At 45.5% G+C, this 23,956-nt stretch overlaps 1 protein-coding gene across 8 annotated transcripts in view; it reads right to left on the bottom strand.

Moving 5' to 3' along the window:
* The window catches only part of FYCO1 (FYVE and coiled-coil domain autophagy adaptor 1), a 118,679-nt gene that overhangs the window by 60,797 nt on the left and 33,926 nt on the right, over positions 1-23,956 (bottom strand). For all 8 annotated transcript variants that reach the window (XM_053259589.1, XM_053259588.1, XM_053259592.1 and 5 more), the window contains 5 exons: positions 23,439-23,545; positions 21,310-21,453; positions 20,615-20,708; positions 13,911-16,541; positions 11,615-11,707 (listed from right to left, as the gene is read on the bottom strand). In XM_053259589.1, coding sequence (XP_053115564.1) covers positions 11,615-11,707; positions 13,911-16,541; positions 20,615-20,708; positions 21,310-21,453; positions 23,439-23,545 — 3,069 coding nt within the window. The remainder of the gene's footprint in view (positions 1-11,614; positions 11,708-13,910; positions 16,542-20,614; positions 20,709-21,309; positions 21,454-23,438; positions 23,546-23,956) is intronic.

Below are 23,956 nucleotides of genomic sequence, written 5' to 3' on the forward strand. Positions count from 1 at the left end.
CTGAGGATGAGTCAGAGTGGGAAGCCTCAGTTGCATCGGTTCTGCCTCCTCTGCTATGCCTAGAGGCGGCACCCTGACTGTCATCCTCAGAGTCAGGGGACTCATCTGATGACAGCCACCCAGGGCAGAGGCCCCTCAAACTTGTCAAAGCCAGCACCCAAGAAAGAAGCTCTGACAACTTGTCCAGAAGAGTGGGCAGAGCTAGAGACAGGGCTCAGGGAGCAGGACTATTTCAAGGCTCCGTTGAAAACCACTCCTCCCTGAAACAACATCCTCCCATACCTGAGATGATGCCCGGCACTCAGCCTCATCATTGCTACATGTGGAGCTCACCGAATCCTGAACTGCACTGAGAACTAGTCCCTGGTCCCATTTTGTGCTCTAGCTTGATCTCACAGCACCTCTGATCTCACGGGGACCCAGTCAACCTTGGTGGAACAGAATAGGGGAGATGCAGGCAGGCTTCTTGGCTCATTATCCTGAGAGAACCACCAGACAACAAAATGGAATTCCAGGGTATTCCAGTCATATACCCATGTTGATTTTCCTGGGTCATTAATTGGCAACTAAGGCAGGATCTAACACATGCAGCAGAATGAGGTGGCAGGGTAGGCTGCAGATGGCAAACAAGAGACCATTTTCAAACATTCTCCAGGGCCAAAAACAAAACACAAAAACCCAACCTCCCTGCAAGCAGAAAATCAGGGAGAACAGTTCTAGCTCAGCTATCTCCTCCACATACACACTTGGTTGTCACAAAGGTATTTCACGAGGGCGGGGTCAGATTCCAATTTCAGCTCCAGTAGGGAACAGGAAATCTTTAAAGAAGAAAAACAAACTCCACTTGTTCTGTGTAAGATTGGAATGGGGTGGGGCTATGATAACAGATTTTCATCAAAAGGGTTAGCAAAATTCCTGAAGCTAAAACTGAGAACACCTTCTTTAAAAGGAACTCCTGCTGGGGGGCAGGCGTGTAGAGCATTCACAAAATGTGTGAGCATACACCTCTGAGTCCTGGCCATGGGTTTTTTCTCTGCTGGATTCAGGGCCTGCCTTAAGCTTCCCTGTCTGTAATCGTTGGGTGCTTATCAATTGTGGAAGAATGTTGTCAGGCTCAGAGACAGATGGTCAGCTATTTTAGAGAGTCTAACTCTAACACAAGTAGTTGTTGGGGGAGGAGCCAACATGGCAATGGAGTAACAGCTCCATTAGAGAGCTCCTGTTTTGTTTTGTTTTTCCATCCTCTAATGGTCAAACTGCATTGAAAAGATTTTAATCAGCCTAGAGTGAGCTGGATTATTTGGTTATTGGATATCTGACTCCTTGGAATTTTTTTGGTTGTTTGGACTGCTATATTTTTCTTTTCCTCCTGCTATTCCCTCGTTGGACAGTTTACTGAGGCAGATGGACAGAAGACAAGAGATAAGCTAGGAGGAATGGCTCACAGTGGAGCTTGTCTGTACAAAAATCACGGCTGTTGCTTCAAAAGTAGATAATCTTAAAAAGGGATTTGATAAATTTGCAGAAACTCTTGCCACTATAGGGAACGGAGGACGGAATAAATCAAATGAAGTAGGTTGTAACAATCTCATGCCAAATGGACAGAAACCAGGAGGTGCTCAAAATTCCAATTATGAGGAAAGGAGTAGCTGTATGAGCAATTGTTTGAGAGTATTACAGCCAAAACAAGTGGTATTACAAATATCCCAGAACTGGAGGAGTGACGTCTCACAGGCAAGTACCGTAGCTTCTCCTTTCTCTTCACCCATATATGCAGTGGAGATGGACGGGCAGGTCTTATGAATGTATGGAACCACTACCAGATCATCTGTTACAGGTAAGCAACCTGTTTATCTGGATAGTGGTTCCAACATCCATAAGGACTGGGTGAATCACAAGCTGTAGAGTATGGAGGTGGGTGCATGAAGCTACGGTAGGATCCTTTTCAAAACCGCCCATCCAAAGTCAGCTGCAGCCACCAATCTCACGTCCAAGGCGTAATGCTTGATAAATGTCTGGTGTGATGCCCACGTGGCTGCCAAACAGATGTCCTGTAACCTGATGCCCGACAGAAGTGTTGCGGAGGCTGCATATGACCTGGTGGAGTGTGCTCGAATCTTAGAGGGCGGAGTAACCTTCTGCAAATCATAAGCCATCCTTATTAGCTCTACTAGCCAAAACGCCAACCTCTGGCCACCCCCAAGTCACAAATAGATCTTGAAGGATCTCCGTGTGTAGTTCCCACTCGTGTCACTGCAACACTATTTCCCTGTTCAACAAATCTGCCAAGCAGTTTAGGCTGCCCTTGATATGTATTGCTTGCAAGTGGAGACCTCTCGGAATACACCAATTCCATATCTGTAAATGGAGGTTGCACAGTGCCCGTGACACAGTTCCCCCTTGTTTGTTCACATAGGCTATTGCCGTGGTGTTGTCCATCTGTAGCTGGAGTACTGTGTCTTGCAGACTTTCTTGAAAAGTGAGCAAAGCCCTGTATGGAGCTAGCAGTTTGAGGAAGTTGATATGCATGTGAGCCTCCCTTTTATTCCAGAGGCCTTGAGCCCTTCTCTTCCCCATGTGGGCCCCCCAGCCCCGCATGGACGTGTCCGTCGTCAGGGTACAAGATGGTAACGGAGTCTTGAATGGCACCCCCCTCAAGAGATGAGCCTCCTTTGTCCACCAGTGTAACGACAGCAGGACCAGCCATTGTAGTAGAAGTTGTTTGGTCTGCCAGTCTCAGTGTGGATGGAAAAGACGGAGGAACCAAAGCTGCAAACTGCGCATCCTTAGCTTTGCATAAGACACTGTGGTGGTGCATGAGGCCATTAGGCCCAGAAGAACCTGTATTGACTTCGCTTTTTGTTGTGGCGTCATTTGGAATCGTCGCACCAGGGTGCAGATGCAAAGGTACCGCTCTTCTGGTAGATAAGCCATCTGCTGAAGCATATCGAGTCGCACTCCAATGTACTGCAAGCTTCGCACCGGAGTTACATGAAACTTTTTCCAGTTGATCTGGATCCCTAAATCACTCAGCAGAGACTTCACAATCTCTATGTCAGAGAGTAATTGCTCTCTGGTTCTGGCCGTTATGAGCCAATCGTCAAGGAACGGGTAAACCGATAGTCCGAGTACCCGTAGGTGAGCAACAATGACTGCCATGCACTTCGTAAATACTCTTGGTGCCATTACTAGCCCAAAGGGTAGAACATTGTATTGATAGATCTGTGTCCCTAAAGTGAAGCGTAGATACGTCCGATAGTTCTGCTGTATGCCTACATGGAAGTACACATCCTTGAGGTCGAGCGTTGCAATCTGTTGCTCTTCATGGAGCAGGGGAAGGATGCTTTGCAATGTTGTCATGCAGAATTTTTGTACTTTGATGTATTGATTGAGCCAGCATAAGTCCATTATTGGACGAATTCCTCTGTCCTTCTTTGGTATCTAAAAGTATCGGGAATAGAATCCCGTTTGCCCGAGCCCACTGTACTGGTGATATGGCCTCTTTTCGCAGTAATTCCTGCACCTCCTCCCGCAAGACAGGAGTGTCTGGTGTGAACCTCATCCCCTGGAAAGGAGGAATCTCCCTGAACTCTATAGCATAGCCTGTCGAAACTATCCTTAAGACCCACTGGTCTGATGTTATACGGTGCCATGCATGAGCATGACTTGCCAGTTTGATGGTATTTCCGGCAGGCATCAAGGTGATCTTTTTCCTTGCACTTGTGTTGGTGTAGGTTGTCTCGCGGGGAAATGATGCTGAGATGTTGTTGGCTAGTGGGCTCAGTAGCAGATCAAAGCTGCTGCTTTGGTTGTTGGGCCGCCTTTTTGTGGCCTTGTTGACTATTTCTGTTCTGAGGCTGAAACTGCTGTCGATTGTAGCGTTGGTATTGTCGTTTGTAATCCCGTCGCTCAGGCTGTCGATAATAACCCTGTCTCTTCTGTTACAGTTGATACCTTTGATATGACTGGGATCGAGTGGTATTAAACCTCTGGTTTGTGAAGGAGCGTGCTGTTAATTTGGACTTTTTCCACTGCTCCATGGTTGTGTCCGTGTCATCCGAGAATAGACCTTTTCCTCCAAATGGTAAAACTTCAATACGGTCCTTCATATCTTGCTGTAGCTGAGTGGCCCTGAACCAGGCATGATGCCGCAGAACAATTGCGGATGTCAGAGTACGTGACTTGGACTCCACCAAGTGTTTTGCGTTAGCCAGTTGTTGCCTTGTGGTAGTAGTTCTACATAAGAAGATTGCCTCAAACTTCTTCAGAAATCTTTCATGATCCAAAGATGCTCGTTGATCACAAAGAAGTTCCCACAGTGAGTGGGTGTACTTAGCCTGGCAAGCAATATAGTTTGCGATTTTTATTGAGAGGCAAGCGGTGGAATAGGTTCGCCTCCCCAACACATCCAGTTTGTGCCCTTCTTTGTCTGCTGGAGTCGTATGACACTTACCCCCTTCTGAGGTTGTAGCAGAGTCTATCACCAAGGAGTTTGGTGTGGGGTGTCTAATCAAATACTCGTTCTCTTCCTCCTGGACACGGTATAAGACTTCCAACCATTTGGAGGTAGGCATCAATGTCTGGAGCACTTCCCAAGCAGACTTCGCTGCCCATGATATATGAGGCAACATTGGTAGATATACCAGTTGTAACCCCGACGCTTTGTTCATCATATTATACACTGGATCATCTAAATCCAGCATCTTCTGTTTCACATCTAGGCCAAGGATACGGGCCATCTCTGCTATCTGCTGGTGATATCCCTTCATTTCCTCATTTGGAGAAATAGAAGGAATTGCAGCGACATCGTCACTTGGATCAGGCAGTGTGGGTTCCTCCGGGGGTTCAGGCTCCATTGTGTCTGACGAGTAGCCACCCAGATCATCATCATCATCCCCTGAAGAGGAAGGCAGTGGTGAAGCAGGAGGAATGTTGCTGCTGAGCTGCCAAGAGGCATCTACCCTATGAGTGGGAACTAGGTGGTCCAGCAGATTCGCCTGGAGTGAAACAGACCTTCTAGATGACGCCTCCTTCTGAGGGAGTTGTGTAGTTTGTAGAGAAACAGACCTCATCTTCACGGTTGTTTTCATCAGTTCCGATGGCCAATCGCCTTGCAGAGAGATATTCTTTGCAAAGTTATGGGGGCGGCAGTATGCACCGCTGATTCCTTTAATTTCCTTGGGGAATGCGGTTGGTCTCTCTCAGACAGCCACAGTTGGAAGAGAGAATACTCCTCTGGAGAGATGGTGCAGGTATTGTGCCACCCTCCCCGGGGCAGAAGGCCTGTTGTAGGAGTAGAGGGACATGTAAAGGATGGTGTCATTGGGACTGGAATGGTGTCCCTGAATCCCTGAAAGGTGTTAGAGGGCGTAGTCTCTCCCGACTGCAGCATGTGGTAAAGAGTGTCCTCCGCACTGATGTCATGAGTTGGAGGTGAAGCTTCAAAGCCCATTTCGTGGTCCAGTACAGGCTCGAGTTCAGCATCATGAATTATCGCCATCGTATCATACTGTCCCACGTCGGTGTCGAGGTCGGGTTCGAACGCTCCCTCCTCACTATACTTGTCCAGTATATAAAGATCTTAGGCTACTCTCGACGTCAATGTCGTCTTCGAACTCGTAGCTTCTGCTGCAGCCATTGTTGTCCCAGGCATCTTCGGAGCCGACTCCGCTTCCAATGTCGAAGCCTCCATTGTAGCAACTTTAGGTGTCGGAGCTGCCTTCAACGCCGATGGCTTTGTTGATGCTGCATCTTCGATGTCGACGGTTCTACTGATTCATGTCTAAACATTAATGGAGACTGATCTGGTGTAGGAGCAGGTAAAAGCGAGGCTGCCCGGCATCGAGGGCTCCGATAGGTCTGAAGCCCCATAGGGGAAGGCGTGTGTTCGGAGGCAGTCTCGACCTCTTTTGTCTGGTGCTTCTTAAACCTCTTCTCCTGCAGCCCCATCATCAGTGTCATCGAAGTCGAGCCCTTTCGTTTCAAGACCGGTAGGGTCCCCTCCGGTTTCTTAAAGGCTTGGGCTGCAGTAGGAGTCGATACCTTCAAAGTCGAGGTGCTCGGCGTTGTGGCGTTTTTTTCTGACTTTTTCTTCGATGTCGAGTTATGCTTTGCTGCCGAAGCAGTCAACACGGCGCCTTTAGATGACGCTGACTCCGAGACTTTAGACTGCGTCACAGCAGGTCTCGAGTCTGAGGTCCCCCGATGCTTAGGCTGCAATGCCTGCTCCATTAGCGCCACTTTAAGGCGAGCAGCTCTGTTCTTTAGAGTCTGCTTATTGAAGGTAGAACATACAGAACAACTTGAAAGATTACAGTCCTCTCCTAAACAGCACAGGCAAAGTTCATGCCCATCCATGGAAGGGATTTTCCTGCGGCAGTCGTGGCACCTTTTGAAGGTGTTTTTTTCTCTTGGCTTTTCCTTGCCTGAACTCAAAGGAAAGCCACACAAGTCAAATTTATGGGGCCGCAAAGTTTACCAAAGAGTAGCCCGTGTTCGTTCCAAGTCGTTTGCCAGATAAAGCCGTCGTCCGTTTCGAGTCGTTTGCCAGGGAGGTCCGTCGTCCGTTCCGAGTCATTTTCTTTCTTTCTTTCTTTTTTAAAATCAGTTCATCTTAGCCGAGGGTTGTCCAAAAAGGTTAGTAAAAATCTGTGTCAGTCGTAGATATCTATTCAGTAATCTCTCTGAGGAGCAAAAGTTTCCCGAAGATGTGATCGCTTAGGCAGTCAACAAGAAACTGAGGAAAGGGAATGCATAACCGCTGTTTAAGAGTACTGCAGCCACGCGCTGCCGGTCGTTGGGTGTCGTGAGGAGTTAGAGAATTCTATCTGAAGTATGGTCTGCGCAGGCGCAGAACCCAGTCCTTATGGATGTTGGAACCGCTATCCAGATTAGACCTCATCAGCTTCTACAGGCATTATAAAGAAACTGGAGACGCCACAAATGCACAAGCCCTATTGTTAAAAAAATGCTAATATAAACAATTACTTTTAGATTTTAAAAAGGAGAGCAACTAAAGAAAGCTGGCAGCAACTGTCAGAGGTTGTACAGTAAAATCTAGAGAATCTTGCACATTCTGGTATAGCGTGACACAAAGATCAGGCAGAAAATTGGAATGCCATATATCTGCAACTGTATGGGAATCTCACTTCCATTAATTATACATGCAACAAAGTGACTCCATGGACCATATGTCCCTAGAGGCAGAGCCATCCATGTGGACACTATCAAACTGCTCACCAGTATCTATTGGGGAGATGAAGCCATTAATTGGAAAGCTGACAAGGAACAAGGCCCCTGGTCATGATTTTATTCCTATTTATTTATTTATTTCATTTCATTTCATTTCATTTCATTTCCTGCTCTTCCTCCAAGGAGCCCAGAGCTGTGTACTACATACTTAGGTTTCTCCTCACAACAACCCTGTGAAGTAGGTTCGGCTGAGAGAGAAGTGACTGGCCCAGAGTCACCCAGCAAGTCTCATGGCTGAATGGGGATTTGAACTCGAGTCTCCCCAGTCTTAGTCCAGCACTTTAACCACTGCACCATGCTGGCTCTCATATTGACTGGTAGGCACCAGTATTGGCAGCACTCTTCACACATATTGATAAATCCACCCATATCCCGGAAGACTGGAGTATGGCAATTATTGTCCCAATCCATTAAAAAAAGGGCAAAGGAAAGATCCTGCCAACTACCACCCGGTCAGTCTTTTGAATGTGATCAGCAAACTTTATACAAAGCACTTATTTGTGAAGTTCTATGATTGAATAGAAGATAACAATATTCTAGCTGAAGAACAAGCAGGATTTAGGCCAGGAAGATCTACAATAGATCAAGCGATGATTTTGCAACATCTAGCAGAGAAATATGCACATGGTTTTAAGATCCCACTTCATGTGGCTTTTGTAGATCTAAAGTCTGCTTTTGATTCCATCCCTAGAGAGAGGTTATGGAAGTAACTATTGTTAACTAATATTGATAAATGTCTCCTATTGCTGATATATAGGCTGCATAATAACACCAAATTGAGAGTTAGATGTGGCATTCAGAGTCAATTAAATGATTCATTCCCTATAATGTGAGGAGTCAAACAAGGGTGTGTGCTTGTCCCATTACTATTTAATTACTATATCAACTCAGTAGTAACCCATCTTGACAAAAAGAGTTCCAACTGCCTAAATTAGCACATACAGGTGAAACTCGAAAAATTAGAATATCGTGCAAAAGTTCATTAATTTCAGTAATGCAAATTAAAAGGTGAAACTGATATATGAGATAGACGCGTTACATGCAAAGCGAGATAAGTCAAGCCTTAATTTGTTATAATTGTGATGATCATGGCGTACAGCTCATGAGAACCCCAAATCCACAATCCCAGAAAATTAGAATATTGTGAAAAGGTTCAACAGTCTAGGCTCCAGGTGTCCCACTCCAATCAGCTAATCAATCCATAACACCTGCAATGGGTTCCTGAGCCTTTAAATGGTCTCTCAGTCTGGTTCATTGGGAATCACAATCATGGGAAAGACTGCTGACTTGACAGTTGTGCAAAAAACCATCATTGACACCCTCCATAAGGAGGGAAAGCCTCAAAAGGTAATTGCAAAAGAAGTTGGATGTTCCCAAAGTGCTGTATCAAAGCACATTAATAGAAAGTTATGTGGAAGGGGAAAGTGTGGAAGAAAAAGGTGCACAAGCAGCAGGGATGACCGCAGCCTGGAGAGGATTGTCAGGAAAAGGCCATTCAAAAGTGTTGGGGACTTTCACAAGGAGTGGACTGAGGCTGGAGTTAGTGCATCAAGAGCCACCACACACAGACGGATCCTGGACATGGGCTTCAAATGTCGTATTCCTCTTGTCAAGCCGCTCCTGAACAACAAACAATGTCAGAAGCGTCTTACCTGGGCTCAAGAAAAAAAGAACTGGTCTGTTGCTCAGTGGTCCAAAGTCCTCTTTTCTGATGAGAGCAACTTTTGCATCTCATTTGGAAACCAAGGACCCAGAGTCTGGAGGAAGAATGGAGTAGGGATGTGCACGAAAGGCTGTTCGGCACGGCGGGGGTAGGGCTTTAAGGGTGGGGGAGAGTGTACTCAACCCCCCCGCCACATTTGCCCCGCCGGCGCTCTCGGAATTAGAAGCCCCTCGGGACGGCAGCGTTCCTCCCTGCCGTCCGGTTGCCCCCGTCGGCCGGAAGTGGCTGGAAGTCCCATGCGCACGCGTGCGCGCGTGCGCACGGCGGGTGCATGCGTGAAGGGGACTTCCGGCCACTTCCGGCCGACGGGGGCAACGGGACGGCAGGGAGGAACGCTGCCGTCCTGAGGGGCTTCTAATTCCGAGAGCGCCGGCGGGGGAAATGTGGCGGGGGGGGGGTGAGTACACTCTCCCCCGCCCTTAAAGCCCTACCCCCGCCGGCGCCGAATCGCCCCCACCACCCGAAACGTTTCGGGCTCAAGCCTAGAATGGAGAGGCACACAATGCAAGATGCTTGAAGTCCAGTGTGAAGTTTCCACAGTCTGTGTTGATTTGGGGAGCCATGTCATCTGCTGGTGTTGGTCCACTGTGCTTCATTAAGTCCAGGGTCAACGCAGCCGTCTATCAGGAGATTTTGGAGCACTTCATGCTTCCTTCCGCAGACGAGCTGTATGGGGATGCGGATTTCATTTTCCAGCAGGACTTGGCACCTGCCCACACTGCCAAAAGTACCGAAACCTGGTTCAATGACCATGGGATTACTGTGCTTGATTGGCCAGCAAACTCACCTGACCTGAACCCCATAGAGAATCTATAGGGCATTGCCAAGAGAAGGATGAGAGACATGAGACCAAACCATGCAGAAGAGCTGAAGGCCGCTATTGAAGCATCCTGGTCTTCCATAACACCTCAGCAGTGACACAGGCTGACAGCATCCATGCCACGCCGCATTGAGGCAGTAATTGCTTCAAAAGGGTCCCAAACCAAGTACTGAATACATATGCATGCTTATACTTTTCAGAGGTCCGATATTGTTCTATTTACAATCCTTGTTTTATTGGTTTCATGTAATATTCTAATTTTCTGGGATTGTGGATTTGGGGTTCTCATGAGCTGTATGCCATGATCATCACAATTATAACAAATTAAGGCTTGACTTATCTCGCTTTGCATGTAATGCGTCTATCTCATATATCAGTTTCACCTTTTAATTTGCATTACTGAAATTAATGAACTTTTGCACGATATTCTAATTTTTTGAGTTTCACCTGTAGGCATGTCTCACTTCTTTTGTATGCCAATGATATGGTTATTCTTTCACAGTCTGTGGTAGGGCTAAGAAGAGCCCTAAAATCCTTTGCGCAATTCTGTAAGGAGGAAAAGTGGCTGATAAATTATCAAAAGATGAAAATAATGACCTTTGCCAGAAAAGTTAAGGACAATAGTTGGTATATCAATGGCAACAAAATAGACCAGGTACACTGTTTTAACTATCTAGGAATAACCTTCCATTCTTCAGGTTGGAGAGATACACACTTAGATTGTGTTTCACAAGTAGCACAGAGGAGTGCCTCGCCTATTATATCCTACTATCATACCAAAGGAGGGCGATATGTCCCTGCGGTTTTGAAATTATTTGAGGCAAAAGTAGTGGCGCAGCTACTATACGGTGCAGAGTTGGGCCCTTGTTTTAACCTTGCCCGGATAGAGACAGTACAATCTAAGTCTCTAAGCTCAAGTATGCAAGCCCCTAAATGTGTCTCTAATACAGCATTAAGACTGGAATTGGGAGTCACGCGAGTGGAAGCTCAAGTGTGGATTACTACCCTTAACTATTGGCTGAAGGTGGTATTCTCACCAATGGGTCTGGCCCCACTGGTGCTTGAAGGAAGTTTCCAATCACAGCGGAAATCAGTTGTTAAAGAAAAGCTCGCCTTTTATGGCTTTTCCCTTGCTGCAATCCATGGGTTACGAACAAGCAAAAAAGGCTGTAAAGCAAAGAATATTGGATATGGAATGGCAACAGGAGATAAGCAAGGCCCCAAAACAACTTAAATCACAGAGACATGCTTTTAGCACCAAGCCAGCTGATTATTGCCAAGCCCTAATAACTTCCCAATATCGTAGAGCATTTGCACTGGCCCGCTTTGACATATTGCCTTCAGCAGTTTTATATGGTAGATATGGTGGGATTCCTTATTCTGGACGTTACTGTCCATGTAATACACAGGCCATAGAGGATGTGGGTCATATTTTATTATACTGCAATTTTTATAAGGATTCGTGTGAATCATTGATTTTACCCCTGATTAAGGACCTACCAGGCAGAGGAGATAAAGCATATATTTTATTTCTCTTATCAGACCATCAAGCCCACGTTACTCACAACATGGCTCGGTTTTGTGTAATAGCAATGAATATACGATGGCATCTAATGAGTAATCTACTGGAGTAATCTACTATACTACTGTATATTCATAGAGTTATTGTTGCTATATTATTGTATAGACCTGATTTTGTGCTCCCCCCACCCTTCTTGCTTCTGTACTGGTCAAAGACTGTAATAAAGTTTATCTATCACAAGTAGTTGTTGACACAAATGCTCCAGTGAGTTCTTATTTTAATCAGATCAAGGACCAACCTGCATCTCTTTGAATTCTTCTTCTGCAGCATCTGCTTGCCGGTTCTGCTCTTCAACTTGCTGCTTTAATTTTTCACATTCTTCGCTGATGGCCTGACATGATTAAAAAAAGGATCCATCAGCACTGATAAAAATCAATCTATTTTTCAAGGGTCACATAGTTCATTGGCTAAACTAAGAGACCATCCACAAAACATGTCACACACATGGGAGTGCGGAGGTTGAAGTGACAGGAAAATTGTGGTAAAGGAGGGATTTGAATAAAATCATGCGACAAGAGGTCCAAAAAGATCTTTAAAAGTGTGACTTAATTTATGGATAGTCCCTAAGTGATAGTTTTGCTGTTGCCTTAACAAGAGACTGGAATTCAAGATAGTAATAGCAAATGAAAATCAAAACCCCAATATCTAGTGGCCAGTTTGGACAATCTTACCATTTGCGCATAACTGGGGAGCAGTATCATGGCTCCACACTCAGTTCACTGGGAGCACCTGTTCCATCCCTAGGACAATTGTTTATACGCTTGGGGACATCAAATCTGAATAGTATTACATGCATCTAGCCCTCACTCTGCTGGGAATTGGAAAGACAGGGCTCCAAAGCACCTTCAGTATTACATGCAAAACGTCCAACACGTGTAAGTCCAAAGTGCATGGTCAGTTCCCAGATTTTACACAGGTTATTAACTGTGCAGTTCAGCCATTAGATGTTTTACACACAGGCACTATTCAAACAGAATGCTTATGCACATACATCCAGCAGGACAGGTACTCCTGGTGAATAAGAGGTTGAGATCCTGTTCCTGCCCCATACCTAGCGTGTAAGAATATTCAAACCAGCTGAATGGCATTATACTCAGAAAAGCTTTAGGCTCAATATTCCAGGTGGTGAAACAGTTCAACAGGTAACTAAACAAGCTTTTTTCATTATTCTTGAGAGACCCACACCCCTGGCTTATATATGACGACTGATGAATATTCAAATGTATATTAAGGGTGTGCATGAACCAAGGTTTGAACACCAGTTTGGCACTGAGTGGAGTGGGAAGCGGGAGCTTTAAGAAAGGAGAGCAGGTATTTACAAAGGAGAGCAGGTACTTACATACTTACACTTTCCAAAGGAGAGCAGGTACTTACAAAACTTGTACTTACCTGCTCTCTCTGTTGCCCATGCAGCTTCCTGATGGGGCTTTAAGAAAGTACCTACGCACAGTGCCAGCACACAAATACACACAGCAGCAGCACCATGCTGACCATGCAAATAGTGCCCACACATGCACGGATTCCTTGTGCAAGCTGGGGCCATGAGTGGGCACTTGGGGTGAGTGCCGCCCCAGCAGGAAGATGCATGGGGTGGCGGAGAGCAGGGAAGGACCTGCTCTCTTCTTCCTTAAAGCTCCTGCTCCCCTCCCACTCCCCTCCCTGAGGTACGTGCACACTCTTAATGTATATGATACTTTGGGGTGCTAACTTGATGATCAGTGATGTTTTGTCTATGTTTTAATGCCAATGTAGCCCAGCATTTAACATTTAAATGGTCCAGTGCAATGAAGCATGACGAATCTGTGAAGGCAACAGATAACACAAACTCTATTGGAAAGTACTGTGGATTATCAGAAACTGGTAAGTAAGTGTGACCTGCAGACTATCAGTGGCAAAGATCAAATACGTTGTTTATGTGTTCACATAGGAAAATAAGAATTGTCTTGCTAGATCATATCAAAAGTCCATTTAATCTAGAATTCTGACTCCACCTGTCCTGAACCTACTGCCAATCAGTTGCACTGGATGACCGTCTTCTAACACTATGTAGGCATGTGAGATAAATTTCTTTGTTGACTCTATCTCCCCTTCTAATTCCCTCAATGTGCAGAATGCTTCACTCTCTGATTGCCCTCTGGTGGCCCATAAAGCAAACTGGGACAGGTGTGGAAGCAGCATGAGCTCTCTGCCTGGCTAGTTCCCAAAGTGAGTGAAGAAGGGCAAAAGGTATTTGCTTTTCCACAGACACTTCTCATCCTCACTATTGAATTTAACTGTGCCGCAGATTAAATCTTACAGTGCCCAACCAGGCACAAAGGAAATGCTACTGGATGTGCCTTTACTTGCTTGCTCAAAAGCAGTCCTGTAAATTCTCTGACTTGAGTAACTAGATCCAATCTACTTAAATAAGCACGCACACACACAAATGAATTAGTTGTGAAACAAGGTTGTAACTAAATAATGTAACACAGGAAGATTAACCATAAAATTTTGAGTCGAGTATTCTATCAAGGAAGGATCCAATGTTAATTTACCTTAAATTTTGTTTGATAGTTTATAATTTCTGTGCTCAGTTGAAATTTTACTGCAGATAGTTCCTCTTTGCTGGTCTCCTGTAAGCTCTGGGCCTGTCTCTCTGCCAGCTCCAGCTGAGTTTGCAAACTAGGCACAACTGCAGCACAAACTTTAGATTCCTCCAATTTCTCTTGTAGTCCCTGGTTCTCCTGACTGAGCCTTGAGAGATCAAGCTGCAGCTTCTCTTGTTTTTTGGCTGCTGTTTCTTCAGTTGTTCTGAGCTTCTCCATAATTTGAGAGAGCTTGTCTTCTGCTTCTGCCTTTTCAGATGTTAGTGTGCAGATCTGAATGCCAAATTCAGCCATATCAGTGTTCGTTTTGTGGAGAAGGTCCTTGATTTCAACATTTTCCATGTTGAGCGTTTCCAAGTATTGCTTGACCTTGGACAATTCATCTGTGAGGCACAAGAAGTTCTTCTCCAGCTCAGCTTTCTGATGGGCCTCTTTATCCCTCTCATCTTTCAGCATTTCTTCTCGTTCTTTACACTGAAGAAGTTCCTCCACATGGTTTCTGTTGAGCCTTTCGCTTTGCTCTTTCAGATGCTGGGCCAAGTCCTTTTGCTCACTCAGAACAGTCTCTTCAACATCCAGTTTTCCTTGCAGCTTCTCCTTCTCTACAGCTGTCTGCTGAAGCCTGGCTTGAAGGTCCATAATCTTCTCCTGAAGCCTAGATACCTCTGCTTGGCTGACATGCAGCTGTTCCTCAGAAAGAGCCAGCCTTGAAGCCAAATCTCTTGCTTCTCTCTCCTGACATACTGCCTGTTCCAGCTGGGCTTTCTCCACAGCACTTTTCTCAGAAGTAAGGGATTCAATCACTTTTGTCTGATGAAGGCAAGTTTTTTCAACGTTTGCCCTTTCTGCCTCAAGGTCTTCTGCTTTTCTCCTGTACCTCTCAACATGTCCTTGTAGCTGCTTACACTGGGTCTCAAGGCCTTGCAATGCCTCATCTTTCTCTGCAAGCTGCAACTTCAGAGACTCTTCACACTGTTTTGAGGAGGACAAGGTCTTTTCCATCTGAAGGCCATGCTCTTTGGTATTTTGGTGCTGTGTCTGCAAGACATTTAAGGACTCCTGGATAGCTTGTTCTCTTTGTTTGAGTTCTTGGTGATCCGACTGCAGAGCATTCAGCTTTTCTTCCAGAACTTGGTTTTGCCTTGTGGCATTCTGCAGGTTTTCATCCAGCAGTTTGTTTTGTCCCCGGAGTTTCTTTTCTTTTTCATCCACAGACACCACTGCATCATCTATTTGACTTTGGAGCTGTTTCTCAGAGGCTCTCAGCTTGGCCACTTCCGCTTCTAAGGACAACGTAGATGCATATAATGCTCTCAGCTTCTCCTCTAACTTCTGATTGGTTTGCTGCAGCTTTTCAATCTGACATGTCAGCTTCTCGTTTTCTTTACGCTCATTTCTCAGCAAGGAGCTTTGCTGTGTGGCCTCCTCCTTCATGCTTTCTATTGTTTTGCTGAGATGCTCTTTGTCCGAAATAAGTTTCTTCTTTTGCTCTTTTAAGCTCTTGATATTTTGACTTAGTTTTGACAAATTATTTTCCAGCAGCTCAAGTTGCTCCCTCAGGTTTTGTACTTCTTGTTCCTTTGTTGTTTTCCCATAGCTGAACTCTTCCTCAAGTCTCTCCCTCTCTTTCCTTTCCTCCTCAAGTTTTATTTCCAGAGATTTTATGGAATCCAGTGAAGTTTTCAGCTGGATTTGAAGATCAGCCATTTCCTTGCCTTTTGCTGTTAGCTCCTTTTGAAGGGCTGTCTTCTCAGTTGACATTATTTCCAGATTCACTCTCAGTTTTCCAGACTCTTCCTTGGAGTCATCAGCAAGGTTCCTCAGCCTGGATTCAAACTCTTTCTGTGTCTCCTCTTTCAGACGGAGTTGCTCCTCCACAAGTCTAAGCTGAGAAATGTGCCTATTATTGAGCTGCTGAATGTCAGTCTTGTCTTGTTCTGCCTCGTGAAGCTTCTGCAATAGCTCCTCAATCTTCAGGGCAGAATCATACTGAATGGAGGCTTTTTGCCCTTTCTCATTCATGAGAGCACCAACCTTGACAACAAGTTCTTCATTCTTCTGCTCTGCTGACTTTAGTCTGGCAGTAAGCTCACTGATGCAAAGATCCTTCATATCTACGGAAGTCCTGGTGGTTTCCAGCTCTTGGTTCAAGAGAAGTAGCTTTGATTCAGCGTCCTTTTTACTGGACTCCAGTTCCTCGAGCTTTGCAGAGTATACTTTTTGCTTCTCAACAGCATTCAGTTCTAATGTCTGCAAACATTTCTGTAGATCCTGAACAGTGTCCTGAGTGCAGTGGGAGATCTCCCATTGTTTTTCAAGCTCTCCTAGCATTTTCATTAACCTGACATTCTCCTCACCAATATTGCTGCTCTTTTCTCTTTCCACTTGTGCTTGCTGTTTCTCAAGGCTGAAGGCTTCCTGAAGTTCATGGTTTTCCTTTTCCAGATGCTGGATTCGATCCTGCAGTTCCTTTTGCTTCAGCTGTGCCTGGTCAAGATCCACATGCAATTCGTCAAGACTCTCAAGGGGCTCAGAGTTTATAAAGCTATTCCCATCAGGGCTGGAAGGAATGTCTTGGGCCTAAGAAATGGAGAAAAATGGATATGAGTAAGATTAGCTTCAGTTTTTAAAGCAGCTATACGTAGGTTTCAATCATCTTAGGCAATTACAATACTTCCCCCAACTCCACCTTATTTACAGAGCCTGAGGGAATTTCCACAAGTTAGGTAAATGAGACATTCAGTCCAAAGAGCCTCTTGTTTACAAAAGGCTACATTGATATCCAGCAAAAGGGGGAAAGAGACAGTGAGTTCCAGCTAACTGCACAATTGTTGCCATGTCCACCTATTCCACTGCACCTCAGTGCACCCCTAGTCTAAATCGTGGCTGTCTGCAATGATTATATCACTGTTTCTAGTAAGGAGGAAGCCTCTGCCTGAGTGCATTCTGTTGATTCAAGGAAAGGAAAAGAGTCATTCTGGCCAGGTTTCTCTTGAGTGTCCGCAGGTCAGTAGAGGTAAAGTTGTGCCATCGAATCGGTGTCGACTCCTGGCGACCACAGAGCTCTGTGGTTTTCTTTGGAAGAATACAGGAGGGGTTTACCATTGCCATCGCCTGCACAGTATAAGATGATGCCTTTCAGCATCTTCCTATATCACTGCTGCCCGATATAGGTGTTTCCCATAGTCTGGGAAACATACCAGCAGGGATTCAAACCAGCAACCTCTTGCTCCCTTGGCAAGTTACTTCCCCGCTGCATCAGTAGCATGATTCAAAAAGGACTAAGAGATACCGCTCTGATAGTTATTGCCCTGAAGAATGCACAGAGAGTGCCAGAATAATACTACTACTATTTATATACCGCTTTTCAACCAAAGTTCTCAAAGCGTTTTACATAGGATCTAGCTGGGCCAGGTGCAGAGCATCTGCACTTCTAGTTCTCTTCCTGCCGCCTGCCCCCGCCATTTTCTTTCCCCATCAGCTGTCGCCCCCATCGCCATTTTGTTTCCTGCCTCACCTCCGCCAGCGCTTTCCTCTACCCCTGCCGGCAGCTCGCTCATGAATTCTTGCGAGAGCTGCCACACATGGGATTAGCGACGGGTATGCCTTAGAGAAATATATATATATACTAGCTGGGCCAGGCGCAAAGCATCTGCGCCTCTAGTTTTCTCTCCCCGCTGCCTGCCTGCTGCTGGCGCTTAATTTTGGCCAGCCAGTTGGCTGGCCACCCACCCTCCCACCAGCTGCCTCGGCCCACCACCTCCTCCTGCCGCCATTACTGTTTCCTTCCCCATCACTATCTGGGTAGCTGCTCGCGAACTCTCGCAAGAGCTGCCACGCATGGGATTAGCGACGGGTACGTTTAGGAGAATTATATATAAATAGATGGATGGATGGATGGATAGACAGATGAAAATACAAAGCTTTGGAGCACTGAATAGACAAAGCTTTGGAGCACTGAAACTGGAATGCAGTTTCTCCCTCCTAAGGAGTGGACGCTCAGATAAGCCAAGGAACCAAGAACATCCTCCCTCCTATATATGACTTTTAGATTCAATCAAGTGAGTCATGCTGAAAATCACTGTCTCCATTCCCCATCCAGACTTTCCTCCCTGCTCCCAACACACACAAAAACAACACGCTCATCAACTCTGATGTCAGAATTCTAGAAGGTGGAAAGTGCTCCGCTTAGCCACTCAAAAGGACACAAAATCCCCTCTTAGCTTCAGCATTTGTGGTACTCCAGTTCAACATTCATCCAGCCTTCAGTGTTTCTTAGCCTTGCCTGTTAATACCCATTTGGATGTGCCTTGCTGATCCCAAGGATTGAGGTTGCTCACCTCTCGCAAACCTGACCATTCACCCCACTGAAACCCTAGGGAGAGAGCGCATTTTATGGATGAGTCCTAGACAGTGTTCCCTCTAACAGGGATTCCCAGATGTTGTTGACTACAACTCCCAGAATCCCCAGCCAAAGACCATTGCATCTGGGGATGCTGGGAGTTGTAGTCAACATCTGGGGATCCCTGCTAGGGATTTCCAACATCTAGGAACACTGTTAGAGATTCCCAACATCTGAGAACACTGGCCCTAGAGATTCTCAAGCCAAGAATCTCTGAGTGGAGAATCACTGTTTTAAATCGCTATATTTGGGTGGCTCCATTCCTTACAAGCTGAGAACTTAGCTGCCTGGAGATTTCCCTTGCCAGGTGAATCTCTCATCTCATTGCTCCAACCAAAGGCAAAACAGCTAGGCAGGTAGCTATAGACTTCTCCCCGCTCCCTCTTGCTCCCATTTCTTAGTGCCTGCAACTGTATTCCCTGTCCCTCAGCACTAACCTGTAAATGTGTATTGGAGGCTCTTCAGTGCCATTCTCAAGAGCATTAACCCTTTATTACCAGAAACCTTGCCAAGAAGGTTTTCTCCATGGCCAGAGACGTGGTGGCACTCCATCACTCACACTTGGAGGCTGACTTGGTGGAGCAGCTGGTCTTCCTGAAGACCAACCTCCCCCTGCTGGGCTATCCAGAGGGTGAGTGACTCATGGTTACCCCAACCCACAGCAACACCACTGGCAGCTTGCCCCACCTTGGCAAACCACCCAACCAGATGTGTCACAGTCTGCCTGTTCGTGCTGCTGACACATGCAGACATGTATGCACACCACTGCCATGGCCCATGATGAGGTGGACTAGTGCCCTGATCCATGTTTCAGGCTGTCAGCTGGGGCCCAGCACCAATCTGAGGCCATTGTGTTTTCCAGACACAGGCAGGCAGGCAGGCAGGCAGAAGTGTTGCAGGATATACATATGCTGGAGAAGAAGAGAAGAAAGAAGAGTTCTTCTCATGGTAAGAGTGTAGAAGCTTTGTTTCTTGCCAGATAATTGGTCCATCAGTATTGTCTACAGTACACAGAGTCAGACTTCTTCCAGGTTATAGGAGGGATCTGTCCCAGAGCCTTAGATCTGGAGATGCCAGGGAGGGCACCTAGAAACTTCTGCATGTGCACAAGCATGCAGATGCTCTTCCTAGAGCAGCCCCTTTTCCCAGGGGCAATATCTTAGAGTGCTGCTCAATTTTTTTCCTGCTCCTTCCATCCTGTTCAGAGTCTTCAGACAGCTGAGCTGCCCAGACCATGACTGCTCTGTCCTCCTGTCTCCCTGTGGCAGGCAGGATGGAAGGAAGGAAGGTTTGATTTTGTGGTTTTCCCAGCACTGAATGTAATATGCTGTGCTACTGCTGCTATAACTATCTGGTTTTGCTGGATCTCAGATTGACAAAGGCAGAACTTTGAGTTGCGGTTTGGTTTGTTTGTGAGATAGTGTTGTGGTGAGAAATGGACAGTGGCAGCTGTGTGTGTGTGTAATATTTCTTGGTGAATGCTGTAATGAGCTCCATGTCTGGCTTTGAGACTAACTTGTGCTTCTCTCACTGCTCTGGTTGGCTCTGCAATCTGCATTGCAAGGTGTACTCAGTCAAAACATGGCTGAAGCTGCTCTAGTTGAGCTTATGGCTATACTTGCTGCTAAGGGTGCTGCTGTGGAAGCTGTTGTAATACTAGGAAGTAAGAAGTCATAATTGTGTGAGAGAGAGCAACTTCTGCCAATGATGTTACTGCAGTGCAGGCACTGTGGCTGGCCTTGGATTCTGGGTCAATGAATCTTTTTTGGCCATTTTTGGACTGTGTTTGAAATGTGTGAGTGCAGCTTGGATCCTATGGGGGTTTGGGGGAAAGGTTAAACATTTGTTAAAAATCACCTGCTTGCCCAATCCTTTTGTGGGCTGGGTGGTAGGTAGCCCTCATCATGCCCTACCACATAACCCACTTTGGTGTCCCTAGGAACACCTATGGGGAACAATGAGGTGTTTCAAATTTCCCCATTGTTCCCTATGGCCGAAACACTCAAAGCATTTTGAGTTTGTTGCATCGAAACAGCCAGCTTGGCTGCTGTTTTGATGGAAAGTTTCAGCCATTTTGCATTTTGTTTCGAGCAAAATCTGTTTCATGCTCATCCCTACTTTCCCCCTTTTTACTGCCTAATGGCGATGGAGCAAAACAATGATGCTATACGTAAGAGAGCATGTCAAGGTAGCAACTAGATTACTGCTGTGCTGGTAAGGAAGTGTTGCTCATGCACACATTTGTCCATACCTGCAAGTAGCTGCTCACCAGACTACTCATACTTGAGCTGCGACTTGGAGGCTTCCACAGGTAGGACTGAGAGCCAAGTGAAGATAACGTTCTCCTGAAAACAGAAAAGAAAAACAAAAAAATCAGGGGGGAAACAAGCAACTATATTCAAGTGTCTCTTTTCAGCAACTATCCAGTTAGTTCTCTTTTAGGAATAAGATACAGTCAGCATGGCTGACTTCCCACTTTAATTGAGGGATGACTGAAGCCCTCTTCACATGTTATGTTCAATGCACGAACAATCTGTGTATAATGTATGTGCATACAGATCTCTATGTTCATTCTGTTATTAAACATTATGTGAAATACGCATATAGCAGTATACTTCCTATCTGTTTCCTGCATTTCAGAGGGCCTGTACCCAGGTTCACTTGTAAAATGAACACATGTACAGTCATTCACACAAAAATATGTATATGATGACAAGGAGAGAGATAGAGATAGATAGAGAGAGAGATTGATTGTATTGGGTTAAACCACTGAATTTATCCAGAGAAAGAGACCAGTGGTTTTTCTATAAAGAGCCCTGCAGGACTGCATTCATCAAATTAAATGAGTGTTGTCCTGTCCAATAAATAGTTTTACCAGAGAGAATCCCATAATTTCTTACACCACCCTTAGGAAAGGAGCACTTCAAACTCAACTGGTTTGTTTACCTGGCAAATGTGGGCCATGCTGAGTCTAAGTCGTAGCCTCGAGATGCCAGATCAAACTGAACCTCAGTTAGTTCATAGAGGTGACCGACAATATCAGAGCTCATTTTTGGGTTCAGGAAGGGACTTCTTGCATAGTACCAGTCACTAAATAAATAAAAATTGTGATTAGTGAGCAAAAAGCATAATTCTCAATTAGATGCGAGATAACAAAATGACTATTAATTACATTGTGGCTTTCATATATTCCAGAAATGCAAGGTGGCTCTGGAACTGCAATCTTTCTACCATAACCAAACTGGCTGTCTCTAACAGCCTTGCTGGCAGCCATCTGTGGCAAATGAAGTAATTTACTACAAAGAGAATCCTTGCACAAATCTATAGCACACAATCTAGTTGCAAGTAAATCTAATGGAAAAGAATAGAATTGGACTTGGTCTTAACTACATTTGCTAGACTGCTATCACAACCTTTCCTACTGTGTGCGAAACCGGAAAGGTAGCATACAGAGGCTATAAGTTTGTTTAAAGTGGAAATTTAAAAATGGAGTGCACAGGATGGTGCAGGAGGAAGGAGAGAGAACATCACCAAGAACAGCTGTCGCATGTGACACTTGTGCTGCCTTGCTGCTACAATAGAAATATTTGTGGTATTGGTGAAATTCCTTGGAAAGTATCCCCACAACACCACAACCTAGAGAGAAGATGTGCGCATCAACCACTCTTTATTCCTTTATAACCATTTACTTTACAATACTGAACATTTTTCCTCCACCACTAGTCAACAATGTGGAGTGAGGGTAGGGAAACTCACCATGCTAATGGCAATACTATGCAAAGCAACACTAAGTACTATAGAAGGGGCAGTGGGAACTTGACACAGAGCTGCCATTTCTGGTGGCAGCTCCATGTTTCTTACAACATATAGTTCACTCCTACTGACAGACAGGGGTCTTTCCCAGCTCCACTGAGAGATGGAAGGGATTGAACTTGGGAACTGCTACATGCAAAGCATGCCTTCTACTACTGAGCTACAGCCCCTAAGGAGCACTTCCATCTATGGTTATTATAAAAATGCAATTGCAACAAATGCTCTTAAAGTACACTCCTTTTGGCAATTTACTTTTGCATACAGGAAATAGCAGGCCTTTGACTCTTACTGTGAATCACATACCCTCATACTGAAATTTGAAATGGTGTCCCTACTTATGTGGGGGACAGACTAGTAAATGTATTAGGGGTGGAATCCCTAATGGTGGGCTTTGCCCATCAGTTAGAGTAATACATTTTAAATCCTGATTTAGTTAAAAAGGGACCCCAAATTAGGGATATGCACTAATTTGGGGTCCCAAATTAATTTCAGAAATTAATTTGGCAAATTAATTTTGTAAATCATTTCGGCGGGGCCAGGAGTGGTACCTTTAAGCATGAGTAAAGCAAGTCCTTACCTGCTCCTCCACTGCCCCACCGCATTTCCTGGTGTGCCGCTGCACTGCTCAGAAGTCCATGTGCGGCTGCAGTGCTAAATGGCAGCGGGATGCACATGGCCACTGCGCATGCACGGCAGCCATGTGGGTGGTCAGCAACACCATGCTGACCATGCACATGGCTGCTGTGCATTCGTGGAGGCCATGTGTGTCCCGCCACTGCGCTCAGGCTGCTGGGTGCAGTTCCGCAGCAGATGTAATGAAAAACCATGGTTTGTGGCAATCATAGTTAAGGGCACACACCATGGCTTGAACTTCAAGACTTACAACAGGCAAACCATGGTTTTGAACCACTTGTCTGCTTTTCCACCTATCCAAGGCTCAGCTTCAAAGATTCATTTCTGTCTCTACAGTGCAGCAGCCTTTTGAGTCACAGCAATGGTCCTAACTATGGTCTGTAAATTCAGACATAGCAGCAAATCATAGTTAGCACAAACAGTGGTTTGCAAACAAGCTTTGCTATGGTTTCAGATTCTGCTTTGTAGGCCCCAAACAACCACAGTTTGTGTGCAGGCTTAGATTCAAACTTTAAAACAAACCACAGTTTCACATGACATTTGAAATCAGACAGTGTCACTCTTATGTTTTCCAAGCACACAGGAATATAACATCACATCACATAAATGCTAAATGTAATAATATTTACCTTGTTACTTTGGTATTCATAAAACACTGTTGCAAAGTGTCTGCAAGTCTTTGGTGCATTAAGGAGTAACGTATAAACGCCCTTCCCTTACCAAGGGATGTTCTTAGCTGGAACAAGAAAACAATCAAAAATGTATTTTTGTAAACTGTATGAGATGGGATGATAAAGAGTCAGACCAGAGTTGTTATACCAAATTTGTCATACCATTTTTTAGAGCCACAATCACTAGATCATATGTAGGGAGGGGCCCGGACCGGTCCGGAGGCCATTAAAAAAGCCTCCGGACCGGTCCGGACCTGGGTGGTCCAGTTCAGATGGGGGGGGTACCTTTAAGAGCAACGGGAGGGTTTACTTACCCCTCCCGCCGCTTTCCCTCTCTGGTGCCCATAATCCTTAGAGTAATTGGGGCGGCAGGACACCTCCCTGCTGCCCCTTCCCCAACGTTGCTTGAAAAAACTCCCAGGAGTCCTTTGCGCACGTGCGTAATTGGCCACCACAATTACTCTAAGGATTACGGG

Source organism: Hemicordylus capensis, chromosome 6 (genome assembly GCF_027244095.1).
Source record: "Hemicordylus capensis ecotype Gifberg chromosome 6, rHemCap1.1.pri, whole genome shotgun sequence".
Lineage (NCBI taxonomy): Eukaryota > Metazoa > Chordata > Lepidosauria > Squamata > Cordylidae > Hemicordylus > Hemicordylus capensis.